The 26,023-nt window shown below is 38.5% G+C and overlaps 1 protein-coding gene across 1 annotated transcript; it reads left to right on the forward strand.

Annotated features, from left to right (window-relative positions):
• Positions 1-2,072: 2,072 nt before the first annotated feature.
• MSANTD1 (Myb/SANT DNA binding domain containing 1) lies at positions 2,073-15,725 on the forward strand. Its single transcript, XM_042812338.1, has 4 exons — positions 2,073-2,106; positions 2,224-2,488; positions 11,048-11,332; positions 14,712-15,725. The coding sequence occupies exons 2-4, from the start codon at positions 2,235-2,237 to the stop codon at positions 14,950-14,952; spliced, it is 780 nt and encodes a 259-aa protein (XP_042668272.1). The 5' UTR covers positions 2,073-2,106; positions 2,224-2,234; the 3' UTR covers positions 14,953-15,725.
• Positions 15,726-26,023: the final 10,298 nt, after the last annotated feature.

Here is a 26,023-nt window from a genome sequence, read left to right on the forward strand (position 1 = left end):
AGTCTCTCTTAAAAGAGACCCACGGTGTTTTCGTCTTCAACACCATATTTATTTCTTAAACTTGTCCTGGCTATGGATGTGGTCAACAGAATTTGGTACGATCGTACTGATAGAGCTGCACGGAGCCCAAGGTTAAGTGATGGGAATTTCAAAACAGAACGATAAATTAATAAAATGATTGTGTCACCAGCTGATCCTCTTCTGACCACCATCTGTCCCCTGATCATGTGATGTCTCCCAGCTGGCCACCCAAGAGACAAACCATGCAAGATCAACAACATATGCTGCTATTTACACATTTTAAAGGTAATAGTTGCTAGGCTGTCCTATCACTTGTTAAAAGGAGTTATTTGGAAGCTAGGTGGTTTTTTCCCCTTTTCTTTGAGGAAGGCAGTGACTCAGCAGGTATATTTCTAACAGAGATCGGTGAGGGCTGGATCAGTAGAAGTTTTCCTGTGTGCAGTATGTGTGATCTCCCACCTTATTCCTTGGTTTTGTGATAAACAGCAGAAAACGTGAAATGCAAAGAAGGAAAAAAAACATCACAGATTTTAATAGTGTACCTTTAGGAACATGATGTGCTCTCCTTGCCATGCCCAGGATGCAAACCAAGCCGTGCATTTTTAAACTATTGTTAAGATCAAGGATGTGGTTATGAGAAGACTTACAATTTATAGGATACTTAAGCATTAAGGATTGAGGCACAGAACATTTCCTGGGGATTAACGACTGACTGGGTGAGCCTCAGGCCATTAACCCCTGCCTGCCATTAATCTTCAGGAAGTGCCCTGCAGTGAGGTCCCTATTGCTGTGATATGCTGAAAGAGAGAATAATAAGAAGAAAGGTCCGTGCTTTATTTATTTATATTTTACGTAACGCAGCGGTATTTGGACTGCAGGGAATTAACATCTTTCTCTCTAGCTGCTCGTGCTGCTCCAATTAATGCTTTCATGCATCTCACTGCTTTGGGAAAGGCACTGCCTGCACAGATGTACGTGGGGCAGGATGTGGCCCTCTGCTCATGGTACACTCTGTTTAATATGATGAATAGGTGGTGCTTTTCCAGTATAACTGCTGGCAGAATTCAGCCCTGTATAAAACCCAGCTCAGAATGCTTGTTTTACAGCAAAGCAATTTATTCACAGTTCTAAGCATCTTGCAGCTTTCTTTCTTTTTTTTTTTTTTTTTTTTTTTTTAACTCGTTGAATAATCCTTTTAGGTTCCCCGTAAAGCAGGTGAAATGCTTCTGCTGCAGTCCTAAGGCAGAACACAGGCTGCATAAATAGCATCTAAATTGCCAGGAATACAAAATACACAGAGTAATACATACCTACAAAGGCAAATTCATCCTGACAGGACTGCAGTACACGCTTATCAGCAGCACAACATCTCAGGGAGAAAAAGAAAAAAAAAAAAGTGGCTTTGTATTAAAATTGCATATGCATTTCTCTCTATATTTAAACACTTAAATGGTATTTTGTGCATGTGCTTAAAAACAGACGCAGGCACCCTTTTAATGAGGCTGCCCGCTCCAGCATTGATTAGCTGGGAGATGTATAGTTGCCATGAAGCTGGCTGATGCTTTTTTTTTTTTTTTTTTTTTTTTTCAGATTATATTTAAAAAAAAAAAAAAAATTTTTTTTTTTTTTTTTTTTTTTGTGTGTGTGTGTGTGTACATGGCCTCAGTCCTTGCAGCCTCCCAGAGAGGCTGTCAAGGCGCAACTTAAAAGCTTGTTCAGGCGACCATGACCCCCCGCCAGCAGATTGTCTGCCTAAAAGGTAAGGGAAAGCTGAAAAAGAAGTAGAAACTTAAAAGTAGCTTCTCAAAGGCTGCATAGATCTCTCTCTCTCTCTCTCTTTTTTTTTTTTTTTTTGTTAAACCTAAAGTGTTTAAAAGCTTTAATATTGATGGCCTGTCAACTTTGTCCTGATTCTTTGGCTTTCAGTTAAAAGGTTTTTGTTGTTGTAGCTTATGCAGTTGCTCTGTTGCTATGGAAACGTGACATCAAAATGACGTTTCTCTGTTTAAAAGCTTTTAACTAAATTCCTGCCTGTCAGATGTAGGCCCCATTTTGTGCACTCAAGCTTCAAGCTGTTGCAAAAAGGTTTCATATGTTCTGTTGTCATTCAAATTCTTTATCCACATATGCATGTCTTGCACTACAAAAACCTAAGCTAAAAACTCAATCTATATTAAGTGTCCTCTTTTAAAACCCTTTTAGGTCAGTCAGCAATGGCTGCAGCAGAAATTCCCAGTTACATTGTCTCTTCTCAGACTGAGAAACACAGGAGGGCCAGAAACTGGACTGATGCAGAAATGAGAGGTTTAATGCTGGTCTGGGAAGAATTTTTTGATGAACTGAAACAAACTAAAAGGAATGCCAAAGTTTATGAGAAAATGGCTAACAAACTCTTTGAAATGACGGGAGAAATTCGCCACGGAGAGGAAATAAAGATAAAAATTACAAATATGACATTCCAGTACAGGTAAGCTTCAGTTAATTCTTTTTATTTTAAGAGATGTTAGCAGGGGCAAGGCTGCGCTGTTTGCCTTTCAGAAAGAAGTATCCTTCAGCAAATGTGTAGATAAGAGATTAAAGATTGTTCGTATCGCTTTTAAAATTCTCTCTCGCCATCGCTGTTACGTCATGCTTCATTTTTCCCCCATTTCATTGCAAACTCCGGGACAACTTTGTCGCGTCGTAATTAACTCGCAGTGTTATGATGTAGAGGGATGGAAATGCAGTTAGTGGGAAAGCAGATTTTTTTTTCTCTTTGCTGATTGTGTCAGCCTGGCAGCAGCTGCTTGCAAGGAAACTCCTGCAGTTAGAAGTGGCCAGAGAGGGTCGGTGTGACAAGGCAAAGTTTTGCTTGCTTTATAATAAATACTGAATAATGCTTTTGGGGAACGAAGCTCCTGGGTTTTATTCGTGTGAGTTGAAGGGTTACATTTCAAGGGGCCGGGAATAATGGAATGCCTTATTGCTGAGTGACACACATTGCTGTAATTATAGGCAGCGCTGCTATATCTGCAGGGAGGGGATCGATGTGCACCGTCAATGCCGCTCCCGAGGAGCTGGGGGAGGGCGGAGGTGGCTGCGAGATGAGATGGAGCAGGAGGGGAAGTTGGCTTGGAAAACGAGAGACGTTTGTTGCTTTGAGGGGAAAAGGAATTGGAACTTAGCAGAAACAAATGCTTCTCTTTCTCTTTTTTTTTCTTTTCTCTTTTTCTAAAATTTTTATCTCTGCGAGGCACAAACTGCCTCATACTGGAAATCCTGAGTGGTGATTTTAGCCGTGTGCTTGTAATGCAAGAAAATCAAATATGTGACTCTTTTATTTAATCTCTCCTCAAAGCTCATATTAATAATAAAAAAGGTTATTACAGCAGGCAACCATGTTAAAACTGCTTGCTTCTCTGTAAGGCATCCTCCTGTACTTAATGCAGACACTGCTCATCACATAGAAAACTAGGGAGAATCCTGTAAACCCCTTAACTTTGAGTGTCCTCCTGCATTTGTAAGACCCACGAGCACAATGTTTAACATCATTTTTCATAATATTAAATCCACGTTTTCCAGCAGATGCTAATGCCTCTAAAATGTTTGACTAACCCTGTGGTAATCCTTGTAATTTTCTTCTCCCAGACTGAGTGAGAAGGCTGGAAGCACGATCCATTTTTGCCCTGCATCGCCCAGCAGTTGCCACTCAGCTGCAGAGCTGGGAGCTGCTGGCTCCCAGGCCCCTGCTTAGCCTGCTAGATCTGCAGCCTTCCTGCTGAGCAGCACAGCTCACAGCACCAGCATTTTACAGGTGTCTAGCTAGCAACACCGCGCAATATTGAAGTGCCGTAATTGCCAAGCACAATAGGCTATCTCTGTCAGCCTTTGTTCTAAATTTTCAGTGTTATCATCAGTCAGACCGTCTCAGCTTTTCTAATTAATGTTTTTCCTTTAAAGTTGCAGCGGGGGAAGGGAAGAAATGAACCCCTCACACCCATGCAGTCTGCGTGTGTGTGCGCGTGTGTGGAAACGCAGTGCTTAAAAAAATCTTATGTCTCTGTGAACTTCTGAGATTGCTTCTGCTGCGTGTTGTCATGCTGCTGCTCTGTTTTGCAGTGCATTGCGGCTCCCCACTCGTTGATTAAGATGCTAATTTATGAGAGTTATAAAACTGCCTTGCACCATCACGGGGCTCTTGGACTTGAAATGCATCTCCTATACTGTTTGTTTCTATCCAACGCAGGTTTGTTTGCTTTGCTTTCAAGGGGAGGTGATAGAAAACCCAGGGACAAATATAAGATATGACTTAAAATTCATCGTTTTCTGGAAGCTTTTTGTTGGCATGTGAGAATAGAAAACATTGTGGTGAAACCAAATGATGTTAGTTACCACTGATTGCTGGCTTTGCTTTGAGGCACCTGAGTTTTAATCTACATTTTGGTGTCTGGAGGATACTTAAAGAAGTGTACTTAAAGTGCTTTATCTTTGTGTGTTTCCACACATCACGGCTGCACTCTGCAATGAAGAAAAAATATCCTGAAAGTGGGTAAAGTCATCTGAGACAGTCTATAATTATGACGTAGAGTTAGCGAGCCCAATGTGGGAATGTAGCACCAATAGCAAAGCCTCAGCTTTGTCCTGCACCAAGTGGTGATTTCTTCCCACTGCATCAGGCAACTGTAGTGTCATAAAGTTGCTATGGTCTCTACTTTGATAGTCAGAAATGAACAAGAGTAGAATAATTAATCAGAAAATAGTGTTACATAGTGTTGTGATATAATTTCATAAAGGCAAATTTTTTTTTTTGCCCTGCAAACTACTTATGAGCGCATACATATATGTAAGAGTATACACATCTATGTGTATTTTTCCTTTAGCAGGAATAGGAGTACTTGAATATTTTTCCTAGCTGTTAGCAAAGTTCAGTGGTAAGTGTTCTTGCTGCCAAGTCACATCCTGGGACCTCTCTGAAACAACTATTAATTCTCTGAAATATTAAAGGATCTAAAATAGTAAACACATTTATAATGGTGAAGACATAATGTTGTTTTCCACTCTGAGGATCCCCTAGACTTCTGATCCAGTTCTATATTGTTTTGCTTGTTTTGCCCAATGAAAGCCATTACTTACAGTGCTGAAAAAGCCAAAGTGAGACAAACATATACGTAAGTAGGGGAGGAGCACTTATCCAGCAGGTATTGCATAAGCTGCAGCTAATGGAAATACATCAGTGCCAACGGTGGCCTGGAGCTTGGGCTGAGCTAACAGCCCAGGTGTTCACCCAGGTTTCTGGCTGCATCTTTTTATCCCATGTGGAATGCTGTGCTGACAAATTTAGTTCAGGGGTAGCTCAGAGCATGTGAGCTTCTGAGCACTAACACAATTTTAGGGCTATCATATCTCATTCCTCCAAGCCTGTAGTAAAAACATCATGCAAATGTTACAATGCCATTATATAAATCTATCATACTCATTATTCCCTCCTGGAATTATGCTTATTTCTGAATGCCCTACATTTCAACAAGGTGACAAGTGAATGGGAAGCTGTTTAGAAAACATGATTGGGATAAGATGTGGAAAGCTTTCTTCATTAAGAGAAATGGGAAAGTCTGTGATTTGCTTGGAAAAAAAAACCCAAAATCAGAAATGAGTTGTAGAGGTGTGTGAAAACATACTGCACAATTTTTGAGAATACAAAGCAGGCACTTCTTTCACCATAATACCAGAAGTTGTTGAAACTGCAAGGTAAGAAATGTAAAACTAGTTGAAAAGCCATGTAAGTTTGTATTACGCTGCATAATGAGCATGTGGAACTCATTACCACTGACAGTCACCAAGACCAACGGAGTGGTAGGTTGTTTTATTATTCTCATGAAAGATCAGATTTATTAAATAAAAATACAGGCATCATTTGTCTTCTAATTAGAGTCATAAAAGATAGTGGATGTCAGGATATTGCTGTCAATGGAAAAGGAAACAAGTACTGTTCCAGTTGAATTTCCCCCCTCAAAAAATATCAACATGTTTCTTCAAGTATTTCATACGGACCTTTGTCGGAATAGAGGCAGTATGATGATGATCTGCACTCCTCTGCATTATGGTAGCCCAAGTGCATTTGGAAGAATCTTTCAAGGTTAAACAACCTTACCCAAAAGTTTCCATATATTAAGGAACAATTAAATCCACTGTGGGACTTAATGTATAGTTAGCTTGTCTAAGTGGAAAATTTTGCACATCCGGAAGGAAAACTTTTGCAGGTACATCTGGGTAAAATTCTGCTTTTAGGAATCGCACCTGAAGCTGAAATGATTCCTGTGGGCAGAGCAACCAACAGGTCTTAAACTTGATTTTTAAAATCACCTGGGGAGCAGGATGCATGAACGTCCCACTGTGTCTGTCAGGAGGGACAAGGGGCTGAGCCAGGCCTGCTGGAATTCAAGTTGTCTTTCAGATGTGCTGAGTATCAGAAGTTTTGCTGGGATTAGTATGCCATTACTTGCACTTCAGCATCACTTAGAGTATTTGCTGAATTCTTCCTATTATATAGGCTACTTGGGGCATTCAGCACATATAACCCTGACATTAGTCATTCTGAAAGAAAGAACTTCCTCATCAGTGCTAATATACTGCACTTAATGCACTGTATCTGCTCTTGTACTACTACTGGCACAGCATGCTCTGGCTTATAGAAACAAAACAGGGTTTGGAAAGCTTGTACAGTCATTCTCAGTTTTGACTGATTCCCTCTGATGTTTAAAAATAGAAGCTGTGTGAATGCAAATTTATTGTTTTCAGTAACATCACCCTCCCAAAGCCTAGGAAATAGGATGCAGCTGTTGCTGTTTGATTTGAATCACAGTCAATTAATGTTAGCGATTGGTAAATTTGAATCAGTCTCACGATTTGAATATGTGATCAGTTTATTTTTTTGTTTTCATGTGTACATGATAGCAATTAATTATTGTTGCTTGTGTAATTCATTGCTATCCTCTGTGACATTAAGCAAGTAAAACATTTAACCTGTGCTACAGCAAATGATGAAATGTAAGTGAATCAAATTTAATGCAGAAAGTTAAATTTGAATATTTTACCAGCTTTCTCTTTAATTTCGATAATTTATAGCAGATGCACAACTTAAGGACTGTACTTTCATACATCTTTCTTTCCCTCCCCCATTGACTAGCTCATGAACAGTTGCTATTTATTATTTATTTCGAAAGCTTTTCACAGAAACCCCAAGAGATGAATCTTGTATCCATTCCTTAAGGCAAGCAGTAATATCAAATACTGTAATAATAATAAAAAAGCAATAGCGTGTTGAGCAGAGAGTTAAAAAAGCAAAAAAAAAAAAAAAAAAAGCAAATTGTCGTCTTTACTGATGACATAATGATTTAATGATTTTTAAAAACTCTCTACAATGTAATATTGTAATAATATTGTAATAATTCTACTTTAGAAGGCAGATAATAGGCACAGAGAACAAAGTCTGAAGGAAGGTCAACGGCAGCACAAATTACTCAGCTGGTGTTGCAGTCCATTCTGAGGAATGTTTTGGCAGTAGGACTTCAAAACCCATTAATTTGTTCACTTCCCTCCAATAAGACTCACAGCCATCTTTCAGATTAACTGGGTAACAGTATTTTTTATACTTCAGAAATTTGTCCCCTGGAAACTCAACTTTGATGCCAGTTTTTGGAGAGAGCTCTCCATTGCCTCTGCTCTCAGCTGGATTTTAATAGAGCCTCATGAAACTGTGACAGGTCCAGATAAACTCAGCAGGAATTTATTTTGCAAACTCTGTTCACTTTCTCACTTACTCCTACCTTATTTTTCTGCCTTGCTCACTCACTCAGGCAATGATTTGCCCAATTTATGTTTTCAAAGTGTTGAATGTTTGGCTTGTCTTCCTCTCTTTTCCAAAGTGCTGCATCCCAGTGTAAATCATAGAATGGTTTAGGTTAGAAGGACCTCAAGGATCATCAAGTTCCAACCCCCCTGCTGCATGCAGGGCAGCCAACCTCCACATTTAATACTGGACCAGGCTGCCCAGCACCCCGTACAACCCGGCCTTGAATGTCTCTAAGGACGGGGCATCCACAACCTGTGCCAGCACCTCACCACTCTCATAATAAAGAACTTCCCCCTGATATCCAACCTAAATCTTCCCTCCTTCAGCTTAAAACCATTTCCCCTTGTCCTGTTATTATCTACCTTTTCAGAGAGTTGAAAAATGTTGTCCTATTTCTTTCTAACTTCTTCACTTTTCAAGGAAAAAACAAAACCAACAAGAAACATGAAACAAAGCCACACAAAAGCAAAACAAAGAGAAAAGCAGCTTTACATTTTGGATGCAACTACAACCTGTTGTGATTATTTATGATAATGATTGACTGGGAGCAGTGAATGCATCTTTGCCTTAGACTTCAGTTCTGCCAGGGTTACTTATCTTGGTGCAGGAGGAAGCTCTTAGCTGTCTCTCTCAGTTTTCTGGTTTGTTTCAAAATAATCAGTGAATCCTGAAGCTTGATCTTAATGTTGCCAAGTTATCTATTTGATTTGTTCTCCCTGTTTTCCTCCACCGCTCACAGTATTCCTACCTGTTTTCTGGAGTAGACGCTCCCTTGCCCATTATCTTCTCATCTCTTTATCTATTTCATCTTTTTTCCTTTGTATATGAGCCAGACTCCATACAGGTAGTTGGTTGCTGCTGGTGCTGCTTTTAAGCTAATGAAATTCTCATGTCAACCTTCTGATAATGTCAACTTTCTTATTTCTTTTAGCCGAGAGCTATGTTAAATAGACAGAAGTAGAAGAATCTGTACCCATCCAGTGCAATCAGAGCCATAGAAATACCTAGATTTGTATAGCTGCAGTCCTAGAACTGTGTGGGCAGGTAACAAACTACAGCTCTCCTTCAAAATCCTGAGTGCTAGCAAAAATGGGGTCTAGGCACATAGCTGAGATCAAACACAAGAAACCAAAGTTCTGATATAACTGGGCAAAATACCTGCTCCTGAGAAGTTTTGCTGAAGTAAGGAAATTAACATTTAGTTCAGGATGATATAATAAAAATAAAGGAAGAATAGTGATAAACATAATAGTGCTTGGAAGTTAATGTATTCAGAATAGTCATCAGGACACTGATTCAAGGCAAAATAATGCTGGATGGAGCTGCCTTCTTTGAGCTTAGACCAAATAGAGGCATTCCCTCAGCCTTTTCTGCTGTGAGCTGAACGAGCCAGGGGACCTCAGCTGCTCCTCCTACATCTTGCTCTCTAGACCCATAACCATCTTCATAGCCCTCCTTTGGATGCTCTGTAGTAGTTTTATGTCCTTTTTATATTATGGTGTCCCAAATCCTGTCCCAGGGACAACTGAATCCTCTGCACAGATTGAAGGTGGACTGACTGGGCAGCAGTTCTGCACACGGACATGGGGGAGCTGGCTGACACCAGGCTTAACACGAGTCCTCTGCCTGGCCCGGAACAAAGTTGGCAGAATACCACATCTGAGATTTCTTGTCTTTTTTGGGAGAATGTTTTGCCATTCTGAAGGCTCAAACCATGTCTGGTGATGTCTTAATCCAACTGCAGGACTGCTCTGACATGACAGGGATGTGCTCATGCATGGCTTTTTGCTGTCTTATCCATGAGGATGACAGACCATGGCGAATGCATTCAACGAGTATCTGAGGATGGTACTGTAAAATGCTTAAATGGACTGAAGAAAATGGACATAGACAAGAAAATGGGAAATGTAGACCCAGCGAGAAGCTTATAGTGGCATAATTGATATGTTTGGCATACAAATAGTCTGAACAATTAGACAAAAATAATCAATATCAAATGATGGTTGCTTTGAGCCCCATATTTTGCTATTCTGTGTCTGTACTTGACGGATATAGATGAGTTTGTAAGTTGTGCTAGATATTCTCTGACTATGAAATTGCAGCAGCAGGTTGCGAAACGTGTATGAAATTAAAATTTTGAATGCATAGAGGGCATGAAAAAAACAGACAGGTGTGGAGGCTTTGCTATGAAAGACTTTCCCAAAAAGCTGGGAAAGCTCATCAGACCTTGCAAGGACAAGAAAAAAAAGAAGAATCCTTAAATGTCTGCAAAATCTAAGCAAATCTTTCTGCCTTCTTTTCTTACTGGTGGATTTCCCCTTATCCTAAGCTCAGTGGTGTCTAAAAGGAAGAACTTCAAGTTCCCACTTTTAAGTTTGGCAGCATTTTTATTGTGTTTACATGTTGTTACTTAATTCTATCTTTTCTGGGACTGATGTGGGCAGGATGGATTAAGAGGAGGGAAAATGTGGAAAGCTTCAAGAAAAAAGGCTGGGCCAGGTGTCCAGGAATCGTTTTCATCTTTTTTTTTTTTTTTTTTTTTAATGTAAATGAAACCTGGTTCATGAAAATGGAGCTTTCGTCATCAATCTTGCCTTCCCTGTTTTCTTCCTTTGATGAACTTTTGGTTAGACTAACTTAAAGATCCCATCTGGGAAAGGCAAAAAGCAAACAGGAGGAAATTCTGAGATATTAGCTGGCCAGTGGAGTGTCTTTGACATGTGTCTGTTCACCTCAGGTTTTTTATTTCTCAATAAAATATTTTAAAAAAAAGTGAATAAAATAACAGTGGATGTTGAATGGGTGAACTTCACATTAGGACTCAATGATAAATCTTATAACAAAACTTATGTGAGGGACAAGGTCATGGCTGACAGTTCTTCAACTGTAATCTTTTTGTTTACTGTTTATAATGCATTATTAACTGCTTTATTATTATTATTTTAAATAAATGAAGCTATATTTCTTCCCATACTGATCTTTACCCTGTAACAGATAAGCAGGCATCCATATCTTATTGTTGTTACTGGAATGTTCTAACGGGTGATGTTGACCTTTTTGGCAAAGTGAGGAGGAGAATATGAATGATATTTGTAGACATTGATACTCATAATGGGAAATACTCATATAGAAGATCTGTATGAAGAGTACTTAAAAAAGAAAACAAGCTCTAATGCTGTATGCCTTTTCTTGCAGGAAATTAAAATGCATGACTGACAGTGAAACTGTTGCACCAGACTGGCCTTACTACAAAACCATTGATAGGATCTTATCCAAAGTGACAGACCACAGTGATGTGAAAATGCATGAAAATCAGCAACCAGGTCCTTCTACATCACAGACAGAGGCCTCGCAGTCACCATCAGCTAAGTCTACACCTCTGTATTTGCCATATAATCAGTTTACATACGAAGGAAGAGAAGAGTGCTTTGAAGATGAACATTCAGAGAGCTCATCAAGCTTACTTTCTTACAAGCTGAGGTAGCATCTGATTTTTTTTTCCCCGCCTTCTAGTATTTCACAGAATGAATGGGATCTGTTATCTCAAAAGGGAAATCCTGGAACATTTTTCTCTAATGGCTCTTGCAGCTTTCCTGTAAATCACAAATTGGATTACCTTTCCCATTCTGCTGAATTTGGGCAATTTCTTTCTTCTTTCACGAGAGATTGGAAGGGAATAGGAGGACTGGGCAAAAAGTCATTTAGTATTGCCAAAATTCAGCATGTATGTCTGTGCTCATAGGAGGTAGTGTGTTTGTGATAGGAGTACAGGCATGTTCATGATAGTGCTGCAGCATTGTATCTCTTACCACATTTTGCTTAGATGATTTTTGGCTTGCTCTAGGTTTTTTGTTGTTTTGTTTTTTTTGGTAGGAGTAATGGTATGAGATTTCCCTGGCTTCAGCTATTATTAAAATGGTGAAAAGTTGCAAAGTAAATATTGCCGTGGACACTGAAATGCTGTTCATGCAGTTTGAAAGAACATTGCGTGCATTATATAAAATGAAGAATGGCATTTTTTCAAAGTAAATGCTTGGTTGAGAATGCAAATGTGTTTCCTTTTCCTTTGATAAGATTGGAGTTGTCTGGAAGGCAGCATTTTAGCAGAAGGCAGGCTATGTACTTTAGACTTCACCGGTCTCATTTTTCATCCAGAGTGGTGTGAAATAAGAGTTGATTACAGTTTTCTGGCAGGAAAAAGTTGGTCCTGCAGATCTTATCACGAGTTTGTGAGGGTTTAACTGTAACAATAAAATTATCTGTCAGTCACGCAACTGAGACGGTGTAACGCTGGAAGAAGAATCAACCTAACAAGTTTGGATTATTGTTTCCAGGCCTACTCTCGGATGGGTAAAAGTAGGATAAGTCCACTCAATCATTCAAGCAAATGGTCCTTGAATAGCTGACTATATTAAAAACTAGTATATAAATCCTGACCTGTAACAGTCGTCTTGTTCGCAGGCAATAATTTTTTACATCACAGTCCATTGCAATGGCTTGATATCCCCTGATAAACAACCTCTCATGGTTTAGTATCTGTGAATGGAAAGACATCTCTCATGCAAGAACTCCTTCACCAATTCTTAAATTGGTTTCTAATATTTTTTTAATAGTTAAGAGGTTGCTTACCTAAAACAGTGAGGTGTATTTCATACACTAGACTATCTGATAACATAAAGATGTATTTTTTGTTGCAAGATGTTAGATTTGTTCCTATCAGGGATGATTCCCTAACCATGGGATCATATTAATTCCTATTTTTGTTGCAATTCAAAGGTCAGAAAAATCTTTGAAATTTCTATTTTATTTTAATGTGATGCCTGGTATTTGCTCAGTATTTTACAAGCTTATATTGTATTGCAATGTCAATAAAGCATCTGACAATAATAGAGTTATTGTTGGATAATTCAAAGTGATGGAGTCTTGTACTGCAACTTAAGCTTCTAAAATCAGAATTTCTAACAACACTCATGAATGACTTTTTATCTAATTGAAAACTGTTTTTTCATCCCATTGTCTAACTTATAGCCTTGTTTCTTTATTGTTGAAATAATGACAAAATATAATTATACAGGTTGTGACTGGGGTTCAGACCTCATCAGTTTTGCCATTTCTACCATGCTGAAAATGGGACAGAAAATAATTTACATTCATAGGTTAATAGACTATAATAAAACCTCAATGCCAGCTGGAGTGGCTGCCTGTTAAAAAACACCATCCATGTATTTAAATTCAGTTATTCTTATGTGGAGCCCGAAGGTGTTATGGAGGGCATTCTGTGGCATGGCTCCCCACAGCAGTGACTTCTGACTCAGAGCTTCATATCTCTGTTGCCTCTTTGTTCTTATGGTTTTACTCTTAGAAATTTTTCACTACACATCCAGCCTAGTACTGATATATGCAGAAGATGGGGAATTCATTCTTCACTGTAATAATCTGTTCCTTGTTTAAACCAGTGTCATGGTTCTAGTTGGAAAATAGTGAGTTAAACTTTGATTTTGAGGCCCTCCCAGTATTTTTTGCTTGTTTCCTTGAAGTGGTTGTGTATTGCGTTCATTCCATCTTTGCTATTCTTCAATTTCTGAAAGGTAAATTGACTGGTACACAAGGCTTACACACCAAAAGAGTAAGATCAGACCTTTTTGTGGTTGTACTCTTCAATTCAAGGATGAGTCTCATTAATTCATGGATGCGTTTGACTGTATTTGAATGAGCCTATGTTTATCAGAAGACATAGTTGTTCTGATTCTCAGTTCTCAAACGATGAAGATCTTCCATTTCTAATACTAATATTTATTTTCAGGTCACTGATAGTTCTTTTTCATTAAAAATGGGTTATTATTCAGATTGGTACATAGCAGTCATGGTTTCTTACCTGTGCAGAGGAGGATGTATGACCAAGCAGTAGTGAAGCAGCTTCCTTCAAGATCTATTCTATTCTTCTTCCTCTAAGATTTTAATAACATTTAACACAATCCACTTATTTCTTTTCATAGGCTTCACCCTCTGTGTTCTACTACACCCGGAAATGTCAAGGGAATTGTGTCTTTTTGTTGTATTTGCAGCAAGTCTTCCAGGTTCTTAGGTCTGTTTATTTTTATTGCAGAGAGAACTGAATGTCAAGTAGGATAAGAACATATATGGAAATGTAATACAGAGTTGTCACAGCTGAGTGACCTCCCTCCTGACTCTCCTTCTTCACATCAGTAAAAACATTCCTCTAGTGCTAGGTTGATGTCCTCAATCAAGGTTGTCTTGAAATCTACAAGTTGTTGACATGGCATTCTGCTCAAAACTGTGCTTTTACTGGATTTCCCCTGGAAAGAATGCAGTGTTTGGCAGAATACAGCTGAGATTGCTGTTTGTGTAAAGGGAATTTGAGACTCATCATTGGGTAACTTTGATGCTGGGGACTCTGGATACATAGACTGTCATGCTAAGATTGAAAGGAAGTTGCCCATCTGTAACTGGAAGTTTTTCAGATGAGTAGTTCACTCACAGCTTGAACTACAATAGATATAATGACCATGTGAGCAAAAAGACTCCCCCAGCACAGTTTAGAAACTCAGCACGTAAAAAGCAAGATAAAAAGACAATGTTATACCTAGGATTCTGTGGGAAAAAAATCTTGTTAAAAATGATGAGATTTTAAAACCTATTTTTACAGTCAGTAATGTTATAAAACAATGGAATAAATACTTTTGTTTTGGCACAATTCTGAGAGTGAATTTATTGGAGAACATTTTTTTATTAATCGAACTTAGTTATAGCTTGTCCTAGGTCCTAACGTAGCTTTTTGGTTTTTTTTTTCCTTTTCCATAAATGTGATTTTAATTGTAAACAAATCTTCCTGTTTCAGAACTGAAGAAAGGCCAGTTAAGAAAAGGAAAATGCAAAGCTGCAGCTTTCAAAAGAAGAAGCTAAAATTAATGGAGGCTATGTTGGAAGAACAAAAGAAGTTGAGCAGAGCTATGGAAGAAACCTGTAGAGAAGTACGCAGGATTCTGGATCAGCAAAACATCATTCAAGTCCAAAGCTTACAGCTACAGGAGAGAATGATGAATCTACTGGAGAAAATGATTTCCAAATCCAATGTGTAGTTTCCTTTGTGAATGCCTCTGAGATTATCATTGATATTATAGACATCCCCTTACTGCACACCTTATGTGTGTTTGTTGCCCTATTCCTAGGTTCTCCATGGAAATTAAAATCTTAGTGTATTCTTAGATAAGCAAAAAGAACAGATAATGCAGGGTGAGAGCTATCTGGCATGAGAAAAATAGTGCAATATATGCCTAAACTGAATTATTTTTATACAGAAAGATTAAGGGATGAATAGCTCTAGGAATTTCAATACTATTACGCCTAGGTCAGATATTGTTTTACAAAGATGTTATGTATTTCTTCACATCAAGGACCATACCCTGACCTGTTGTTGAAGAACAAAGTGATGTGTTCTTAAACATGCTAATTGCATCTTGACTTTGCTGATGATTAAGCCCTGGTTTGAAACATACACAGTGATTGTGCAAGTGACCTATGCGTGGTTCTTGTGAAGAGCTACTAGGGACCTCAAGATGTCCTTTTAAACTCCATGCCTGATATGAATACTACTCTAATGTATGAGAGTAAAAATAGTCTATTCAAATACAGTTTTCATAAAATACAAACAAATCCTTACTATATACTGGATACTAAAATGTATAGACGATACTTGAAGGTGCTTTTGATATTAAATGTTTAATTTTTTTCATTATTAACTGGAATCTGTTGACTTAATGAGCGACCAGCAATGAAAACTATCATTTCTTCTCTATCACAAAAGAAAAATATTGTACTGTGTGTATATACAAATATATATCTATCAAATGAAATAAAGGAAAAGAAGGAACTACTTCTTGCTGGATAGATAATACGCTTTGCGTTGGTGAAAAGGCTATCACAGTCAAAAGTTTTTAATTCTTAACTACTGGGTAAAGATCTCCTCTGCTGGTGCATATATTCATGGAACTCCTAAAGAATATTCAGTACCTCTTCCTCAGCGTTTGCTGGTGACACAACTTTAATATATATGCAAGCAGACGTAAGGCAGATCAGCATCGACACACCACAAGAGGGAGCCGAAGGCATAAGGGATTGCGTTTCCTTTCTACATTTCTTTCTGTTTTCTCCTTGAAAAGCATACTTCTGCATTTGCAAGAATGGGTATCCAAGGTCAGATTCAGATATAGAGGTACAGGATTAATGTCAGTACTGGAAACCAAGGCCACCTTCCATTCCCAGTAATAAATAATGTCTTCCATTGAAATTTTGTTTCTGAAGTTGTTTGCTTTTTGCTATATAATTTAACATATTTTTAGCTACACTAATATTATCTAAAATATTTCTGGACCCAGACCCAACCAGTTAATCTGTAACTAAGCCTGGTGAACAGGATAAAGGTTATACTCAACAAATTAATAATATATGGAAGTAGTTCTTAAAGGATCCAGTAGGTGTGACAGTTAAGGATGATGCAGCTCTAAAACATGATTACTGTATGTAAATGTGGCCTATTCCTATGGAGCTTAATTTGTAACAGGATAATGCAAATGCCACAGTAATTGACCACACCTGCAGCAAACATTGGCTCTCCAAGGATAAATGAAGCAGCTTTCCTTCACACCTCTGCTACAGTGATCGGATGACTGGAAAAAAGGCAAATGTCTGGCTGGATTCTTCAGGATGGATTTCTCACAGGGTGAAATTATACAGCATTATACAGCAAAATATGCTATATGCAGCAAATGTTTTGGAGTCCCTGAACTGGTTTGCTCTGAAAGAGAATCATGAAACCTTATAATACGTCTGCCTGCGCAGCCACTTTGAAATCAGGGCTTTTCCTATTGCTGCATAGGTGCTTAGAACACTTGCAAGAGTATTGCCCTACATGCATATGTGTGAGGGAAAATGTACTTTGTGCTTTGTCATGCTTTTGCACATTCCAAACATAGATGCATTACAGATTCACATAGGCTGATGTATCTGTGCTGTAGTGCTTTCCTACACTTGTTTACAATAAGATTGAAAGAAACTCTCCCTTGACTCCCAAGGAGTTAATAGTATTTACTGGTATTATTTGCACAAACCATATTGTAATTAAATCCAATTAAACAGCCATGCCAGTGGCAGCATATTTGAACTTTGCACCCTGGAGTACTCAGGCTGTCTCCCTGCAGGCTATGAGAATTATAATTCCAGAACCATAGGAACACAGGAATGAAGGAAATCTGATTCCTTGCCTGCTACCATGAGCAACCATGTCACATAATCCTTTTTGTGAATGCATGGAGCTGTACCTTAAATGAGTTTGGGTCTTGCCTCTAGAATTATAGAAGAACTACATAACTGATTGGTGAGCTGCAATTTAGAAGATTGTTTCTGAGATTATTTCTGGTCCAGGAATCTATTTCTTCTTGTGTTGATGCAGTGATTTTGCTGCTGAAAGCGAGTGGTCGAATCATGTGTGGTCCTCCAGAAGTATAATGCTCTTTTCTTCATAAAGTGTGGATTATTTTGATGACTGTTTTCCTATTTTTTTTTTTTTTTTGAGTTCATCCTTTTTAAAATGAATGAGCTGAACGACATTGAGAATTCAAGACGAAACTCTCAAACTTGTCTTATACAAATGTATTGAAGGAAATAATGTTTATTGGAGAGATTTTATTTTTGTATAAAGCATCATTTTTAAAGTGGTTCCTTTTTCTTTTTTTAACCATTTCTTTAGCAAAATGCTTTATTTTCATCCTTTCAGATTATCCAAATTCCCCCCATTTTTATCCAGAGATTGAACACGACAGTGCTGCAGGCTAGTATGAGTAGTTCCATATAACTACTTTCTCATTCTCTTTCTGTTATAAGTTAATAAGTTAAAAATTCCCTATGTACACTGTTCATTTTTTGCTGCTTTTGTTTCTTTTGTTTTAGGAATGACTGAACATTGACTGGAAAAATTAGGCTGGGGTGATTTTTATGGTCCTTTTTTTGAAGATATGCACAGATTTCTCATCTAGGTGGGACAGTTTGCTGCGGGTATAGATAAACTGAATATGTGAGATATTCAAACCAATTATAACTTGAAAGACTTAGGATCGAAATGCTTGTTGGAATTTCCAGTTTTGTTCTGGATCTGTATGAGTAGGGAGCTGAGAGTGTAATAAGCACTGAAGGAGAGAACGTGAGGGGTTACTTGAGTTTAGCATTGCAGCTGTGACATTAAGGGAACTCCCTCATGGTTTCTAGAAGTGTGATCAACAAATAAACTGTAGTGCAGGAAAACAACTTTGTTATTTTTAGGGCAGTAATGGGGTCAACACAGTATGATATCATTTTCACAAAGTGAAGTATGTGTATTACATACACGCCTACAGATGGTGCAGATATAAAACATAAATATGGGAGGAAAAACACTGCCTGGAGGCAGGTGACTTTGTAAGAGATATAAAAATAGAATGAAAAGGAACCTGAGGAGGCAGTAGGAAACATGCAAGGAATTGAGTAGAAGGGGATTGTGATGAAGGATGGAAAATATATGTTGGGTAGAGGGGCAAAGCAAATGTCTCAAAACAAGAGTACTAATTATGGGAAAAACAGGAAAATGAAAATGAAAGGAAAATCAGTGTCGAAGAAGAAAATTGTAAGAGCTAACAGTGAATTTCTGTGTTTTTAGTAGGCATCTACAGATAAGTTAGTCAAGTAAAAAATAGCGTATGGTAAGGAGTGACATTTTTTTCTCACAAAAGATATATAAGTCTCTGGACAAGTATTTGGAAGCAAATATATTATTCACAAACCAGAGAGGTTAAATAATTTGTAAGAGGATTCTGTTATAACTGAACAGCATTTTCATACGTTGGTAGTAACCATTTGCTATTTAATACAGTTTATAATTAATTGTATTCTTTTTTCTCCTTGATTTCCTATCAGTTTAAGATTTCAGTTTATTTCAGGCCTTGCCAACTTCGTTATCCACAAAAGCAGGCAATGTACTTATGGATGTGGAATCTCTTTCGTGTTTTCTCCATAAGTGGCTATCGTATCTTTTGCAGAGTACAAAACCAGCAGGAAAATGCACCCGGAGTTTTTATTTCTTTTCCAGACTGCCTGCCCAATTCAGTGTGGGCAAAAAGAGCTTACAGCTCTCTGTAGCCTTTCTCTAAGCTGACACCCTGCTACTGTGAATGAAGTCTCTAGCAGTAGTAGCATCAATGGGACCACTTGGATGAGTAAGTGTAACGATCTGTGTATGTATGTATTTCCAGGATCAGCTCCTGTGCCGATAATGTAATGTGAAAGGCAAATTTGAAAAAGAAACTTCAGAACATTTGGCAATGTTATGTCAGCAAGTAAATACCAACCATCTGGTCTCTAGATTGCTAATCTTTTCCCCGTCATTCTACGGGTAGCATGCTTCCTGTGTCTGCATGCTTGAGACTGCATCATTAAACTTTTGAATTGCTCTTTTCTAGTGTTTTAACAAAAAACAAATACTTTGGCAATTTGGGGTGAAATATTGTTTGTATCCTAGTAGAAACATTTAATTCTCCTACAGGTTATTTTGTTTTAAAGCATATTTTTGAAGCACATTTTAAATGAGAATGAACACTTTCTAGTATTCTTTTTGAGCAACAGCTGGTCATCTGCATTGAGCAACACCCAGTTATCTAGATTTGGCTAATTATTACAAATAGATTTTAGTTTGATGCCAGCTGAAGGCTGTGTCTTTGTAAAATATCTGCTGTGTAGTGAAAGGTGCTGCTTGTATTCAAAATCTTTTATCCAGTATTGAAACATTTTTCTAAAGAAACAAAAAGTAGCTCATGCAGAAGTATCTTTCAAAAGGAAAGTCGTCTGAAAATCAATCATTATTATAACCATACAAATTCTGTTTTCTTGAAATATGTTTCTTCAACTACGTTCTAAGAATTTGGCAAATAATTCTTAAAGTATTTAAAATGTTAAGAATAAGAATCCAAGCTTGGATTATATCCCAATCATATGTTGTGATCTTAGGGATAAGTTCTGCAATGCTGTGAGTTGTAAGGAGTGAATTGGTGCATAGAATTGAAGCTATAACATTTTCTACTTACTTAAACGTAGAGGAGTATTTATCACAGCTTGAAGTAGGCTTGTGTCAGTGAGGGAAGCTACAAGAATATCAATTTTTTATGAACTACAAAGCAAATATATTTAGAAAAATAATTAAAACTATTTAAAAAACTCTCCCTGAGACTCATTTATCAGCCCCACAGACTTAACTGTAATTTATATTTCATTCAATATAATTAGATCAAATTCATTCTGCTATATAGCGACATAAAACCTGTCCACATGAACTTGTGCAGCGCTAACGTTAGCAGCATGCTTTCTTTAAACTGTTATGAATAAGATTTTAAATACTTCTTTTTCAGTTAGCTTAGCTTGTTACGTCACCAGATGAAAAAGTGCATTGCTAGTAAGTCTTTCTCAAAAAATAAAGCTATCCACACAGAGCTTTATCTGTGCATCTCACCTGTATGCAAGGATTTCAGCCTTTTTAGAGCTGGCTCATGTTGGCCAACAATTTCACCACAACTGAAACAGCGTAAAACAGATTGCACTAATTCTGTGTTTCTTTCATGTCTCCTTACTGGCAAGAACTTCTGGTTTGCACATTCTTGTGTGAGTAGGCTGCTCCATGCAACTTCCCATGTACGTAGTGGGCTTTTTTACTGAAGGTCTTTACATGAAGACAGGCAGCCAGTGTTTCAACATGAGTGGCATGGTGCCCAGAGTTAAGCTTCTTGAATGCAGGTACACTGTTCTGTGCATGAAGAAAATTCCTCTCTGACAGTCATTTGTTTCTATATGGCCATGCACAGGATTTCTGGATTACAGCAGGATCCACGTGGATCAGCTGGCTCTTGCAGTGACCACCAGAGATGCTGTACACTTAAAACATAAAGGAGGAAGTTGTCTGCTACAGATTCAAAGAATTAATCTGTCAAATATGTTAGTATAGGACTCAAGTTTTATTGTGGAATAGAAATTTTAGTAGGCAGCGAGACCTTAGCCTAGTTCTTAGAAGAACCTCAAAAAACAATGTTGAAGGTGCTAAGAAGACTTCTATACATGCTGCCAAGGCCAAAACAACTCTCAAAAATGCATTTAATGATCTCTTTGCATTCCTAAAGCTCATCTGTAGTAACTGGCAGCATAATATAAAATGAAACCAAAATTTTGGTGGAGCATAAAAAATATCCGACTTTATGTATGTGTACCTTAATTTTTTTTTAAATGCTAATAATCATGATTTTTACTCAGAATGAGGGTTGTCTTGTACTTTTAAAAGCTGTTCAGAATCTAGTTATGAAGCAGAAAAAGCTGAAGTCAGTCTGGTGTAAGTCAGATTTGAGACAGAGCACAATCGTATAATTCTGCATGGAAATCTTAGCACTAAGAGAGCCTCAGCAGGGTGGACCTAAGTGTTATTGATAATGTTATGCCTTTCTGTCTGAACCTCAGGAGATCACTGTGGGCAGGGCAGTATCTCTACTGGGGATCCTGAAGGCAATGTGAACTTGGTTCAAAGGAACCCCAACCCAGTTGGTCCCCAAATTTTGGTGATAAAGAGATCATATGAGGAAAGTCCTTGGATTTGACTCTGCCACATCCTAACTGGGGAGGGGCTAATAAAACGTTCTCTGATTCCAGGGTTAACAACAGGGAGGAGAGGATCCCTCCTCACTTTAATGCTGCATCCTACATCATTTTTCCTGGAGTCAAGGTCTTTTATCAGGGGACATATTAAATAGTGCTTCAGGCTCTTGTTTTCTTTTTGGTTTCTTTTCATTGGAAGCATGTAGGAGCTCTAAGCATGTTTATCCTGGGTTTAGGGATAAAAGTGACACATTTATACTGAGATTTGTGCTGCCTCTTTGCTTAGAAATTGTGCTTAGTAATAAATTTCGCCAGCAGAGTTCTGATAGGTCACCAGTGCACAGTGCTTGCTCACTTTTTGTCGAAGTTGTTGCTGTATGAGATGATGACTTTTTGGCAAGGTATTTAAAAACACAAGGAATGCTTCTCTTTTCCTTATAATAACAAAAACATACAGTGCTTCTTCAGAACAAATGTCAGCCATTGCATGATACTCTGGCTCAGCAGGGTATTCCTCAATACCTGAGGAATGCAGGGTACGTGCTTCCCGCTTGCCTTCAAGAAATGCTGGGGTAGAGGTTTGTATGCTTCCAGTGACCCCAGGAACACCCAAACCACTTCTTGGGTCTCCAGTACTTGGCAAAGGTATGTGATGTATGTTTGCTTGAAGTAGTTATTTTTTGGTTGTGTATATAAAAAGACACCAACTTTACTCATATCTAGTCATCAGTAAGGGAAGAAAACTGGAGCTCAATGAGAAATGATTTTTGTTTTCAATTTTTGTGTACAACAAATGTTTATTCTATATTCATGAATTTGGACAAACAAATAGAGCACATTCTGTTGTAATGACATTACAATACTGGATGACTTAAAATACTGGATGTTTCATTTACATTTCAATGCTATCCAAAGGAGCATTCAGTCAGTACCTTGTGCCTGTTTCCACATAGATGTTCCAGCCTGTTACCATTGTAAACCTTCTGTTTTGCAAGTAGTATTATTCACACATCTAAGTGCACACAAGAATCTTTCAATTCAATTTTTAAGAAAAAAAACTATGTTACAATGTTTAATTAAATAACATTGTAGATAAGGACACATTCACAAAGCCAAGTAAGTGGTATATAAATCAATCCTTTTATGTCTAAATAGGATTTGAGAGGATAGAGCCCCTACTGTCCCATCAAGATTTAACAAGATCAGTATCTCTGTTTAGCTCTACTACTTCACACCTCCTTGTACAGACTTATTTACACCATTGTGCTAGGATGGGAAACACGATCATCCAAACCATTTTTTTTTTATATAAAAATATTTTCACCATTTCCTCACGAGCAAAAGCATCTCCCACTGGGGAGAAAACTGTACTTAGAAGGAAGAAAAAGGTACATTAAAAGATTGGATTAACTAGTAAAACAAGGGAGATGTTAATGGTAATGTGCACATTTTGCAATGTGCTCAGTGTGAGGAACATGGCCTTCAGTGATCCTCTGGATTGGACTCTAATTGTTGATTGAAGAGGGACTAGATTTTCTGATTTAGAAAATAAGTTATTTAGTGAAAATTTAGCTCTGAACTGCATGTGAAATTGTCAACATGAAGCTAACAATAACTGTATTTTATATATAATCTTCCCTTCTGTTAAGAACAAAATTAAGCTAGGAAAATCAGTCTGAAGTTTATATAATGAAGGAACACTTAATGATGACATTTATATATTGTTTTATTATTTTGAATATGTTGAAAGCATCAGATGAAAAAAAATGACAGTTGTGCAAGGATATTTCTGTATGTCTAACGTAAATCATTTTTGGTGCAATCATCACCTTTGTTCATTTAACAAAGGTAATTAAACAATGGTAATCAGAAGCAGAGACTTTGGATCAGATGCTGGACTTTGTTTTATTTTCTGACTGCTCACCTGGTGTCTGTGACAGCAATAACCATACTTCATTAAAGTGTGTGTTGTCAATCACTCCAAATCAAGTCTGACACACGATATTGTGACAGTCACTATCAGTTAACATAGAGATGTCTCACTTAACAGAAAGCTACTTAGGCTTGCGAGCTAAAGCTTTTAAAGCCCAAAAGGCACAAATCCTTATTTGTTTCACACTCCTTTCTGTATTGTCTTCAAAGCAGTAAGGAAATTATAGCTGAAACTTTGTGTGGATTTTTGAAGGGCCACTAGTCACTTTTTTCACTTGTGTTGCTGTCAGCATAGTCATCGTTTCCACACATGCTGAAGAAAAGCACAATATTCGTTCATGAGTTAGTTGAGTGTTTCTGACTACAGGCAGGCTGTGAGAATTGGCTGGAAGTCTAAGTCAGGAGAGTGGTGGTGAATTGAGTTAAATCCGGCTGGTGACTGATCATGATGTTCTCCAGAGGTCGGCAGTGGGACCTGGCCTGTTTGATATCTTTATTAATGACCTGTATGAGGGGATTGTGTGCACACTCAGACAGTTTGCAGATAACACCAAGATGCTAGGAAGTGTCGATCTGCCTGGGGGGCAGGAAGGCCCTTTGGTGGGATCTAGACAAGGATGAAGTTCAACAAGACCAAGTGCTGGGTCCTTCACTTTGGCCTCAACAACCCCAAGCAACATTACAGGCTTGGAGCTGAGTGGCTGGAGGACTGTATGGAGGAAATGGACCTGGGACTGTTGGTTGACTCTCGGCTGAACAGGAGCCAGCAGTGTGCCCGGGTAGCCAAAAGGCGAATAGTATCCTGACTTTTAGCAGAAACAGCTTTGCCAGCAAGAGAAGGGAGGTGGTTGTCTTCATGTACTAAGGTTGAGTACTTGAGTACCCTGTTCAGTTTTGGGCCCCCCTCTACAAGAGAGGCACAAGGCCCTGGAGTGTATCTGGAGAAGGGCAACAAAGCTGTGAGGGGTCTGGAACACAAGTCTTATGTGGAGTGATTGAGGGATCTGGGGTTGTTCAGCCTGATGAACAGAAGGCTCAGGGGAGACCTTGTTGCTCTCTTCAACTCCCTAGAAAGAGGTTGTGGAAAGGTGGGGGGTCGGCATTTTCTCCCATTTAACTAGCGATACAACTAGACAGAATGGCATCAAGTTGTGTCAGAAAAGGTTCAGGTTGGATATTAGGAAATACTTCTCTGAAAGAGTGGTCATGCACTAGAACAAGCTGCCAGGGAGGTGGGTGAGTCAGCATCCCTGGAGGTTCAAGATATGTTTGTATGTTGTACTAAAGGACGTGGTTTAGCAGTGAAATATTGCTGGTTAGTGGGCAGTTGGACTAGATGTTCTTGGAGGTCTTTTCCAACTTTGGTCATTCTATGGTTCTATTCTATGAAATATCATATTTTTGGGGCAAATCCAAACATCTCTAAAGAATATTTTGAGCAAAGAGTTTAATGAGTATTGTACCTTCATCTGAGGTGTAAAATCATTTTTCTTTTTAACGTTTTGAATTTTTACCATCTTTAAAGGATGAGTAATTACTTTAATAGAAAATAGTGTGTCTGGTAGCAGGTCTGTCATCTGTAATTTTATACTCATCTGCCACAATATCTGTAAGGTTGAGGAAAAGAAATAATGCTTATTTTATTCAATTATTTTTCCCCCTTGAAGCGTTTCTTATAAAAACTGGTGAGAGATGGAATACAACTGGAATCTATTGCTCTGAAATGTTTTATGTTGGTAGAAATCAGCTTGGGATGGACTTAAGAAGAAAATAACAGCACAATGAAGGAGGCAGGAGTGGAAGAGCAGGTTTCTTTATCTTTTTAGTGAGGTTTTTCTCTTGGCCTGTTTTTAATACTTATTTATTTATTTTTAACCTCTAAAGCCTCCACTGCAGTATGTAGTGAATGTTTGAGTGGGGGCAGGAGATACTGTGAAAGCTTTCTAGACAAGATAAAAATTAGAGGAAATACTGAAGTGAAACCATCAAGCCACAGTAAGTTTTTCTTACACAGAAGCCAGCAGCAAGCTGTAGGATATATATGTGCTACACTGGGGAAAAATACAGGAAGGAAAGATTAATGCTGTCTTTCAGCTTTTGACTGACAGGTTCAGTTCCATATCAGGCTTCCTTTGCTTAGAGATAGACATGGAAATGACTAAATCCCCTATTCTGAGAATTTGTCACTCGTGCCACGTTCTGTCTGTACGGCGCAGCTTCCCGCAAGGTAGAAAATTACAGCTAACGTACAAAACCATCCACAGTTCTGCACTTTGGACGCTCCATTCTGGACTGAACGCCTCAGCTCCATTCGAAAGGGCGCCGGCACTCCGCGCCTGCGCGCTGCGCTCCTTCTCTGGAGGCGAGGCGGCTCGGGAAGGGGAAAGAACTACCACTCCCGGCATGCCCCGCGCGGCCCGCTCCGTACGGCCGCAGGGAACCGGCCGCGCGCGGAGCACACCGGGAGTTGTAGTTCTTCGTCGCTGGGTATTGTCTCTCCCCTTTCTCTGTCCGGGAACCCGACCGCCACCCCTGCCGGGTGAGTGCGCTGAGTGACAGCTC

This window comes from Centrocercus urophasianus, unplaced genomic scaffold (assembly GCF_019232065.1).
Source record: "Centrocercus urophasianus isolate 14NV4802_14NV808 unplaced genomic scaffold, USGS_Curo_1.0 seq_13, whole genome shotgun sequence".
NCBI lineage: Eukaryota > Metazoa > Chordata > Aves > Galliformes > Phasianidae > Centrocercus > Centrocercus urophasianus.

Bases quoted from the DNA above. Each gene is read 5' to 3' on its own strand.
- MSANTD1 (XM_042812338.1), top strand. From the start codon at position 2,235: ATGGCTGCAGCAGAAATTCCCAGTTACATTGTCTCTTCTCAGACTGAG. The intron at 2,489-11,047 runs GTAAGCTTCAGT...CTTTTCTTGCAG, and splicing joins AATATGACATTCCAGTACAG to GAAATTAAAATGCATGACTG. The intron at 11,333-14,711 runs GTAGCATCTGAT...TTCCTGTTTCAG, and splicing joins TTACTTTCTTACAAGCTGAG to AACTGAAGAAAGGCCAGTTA.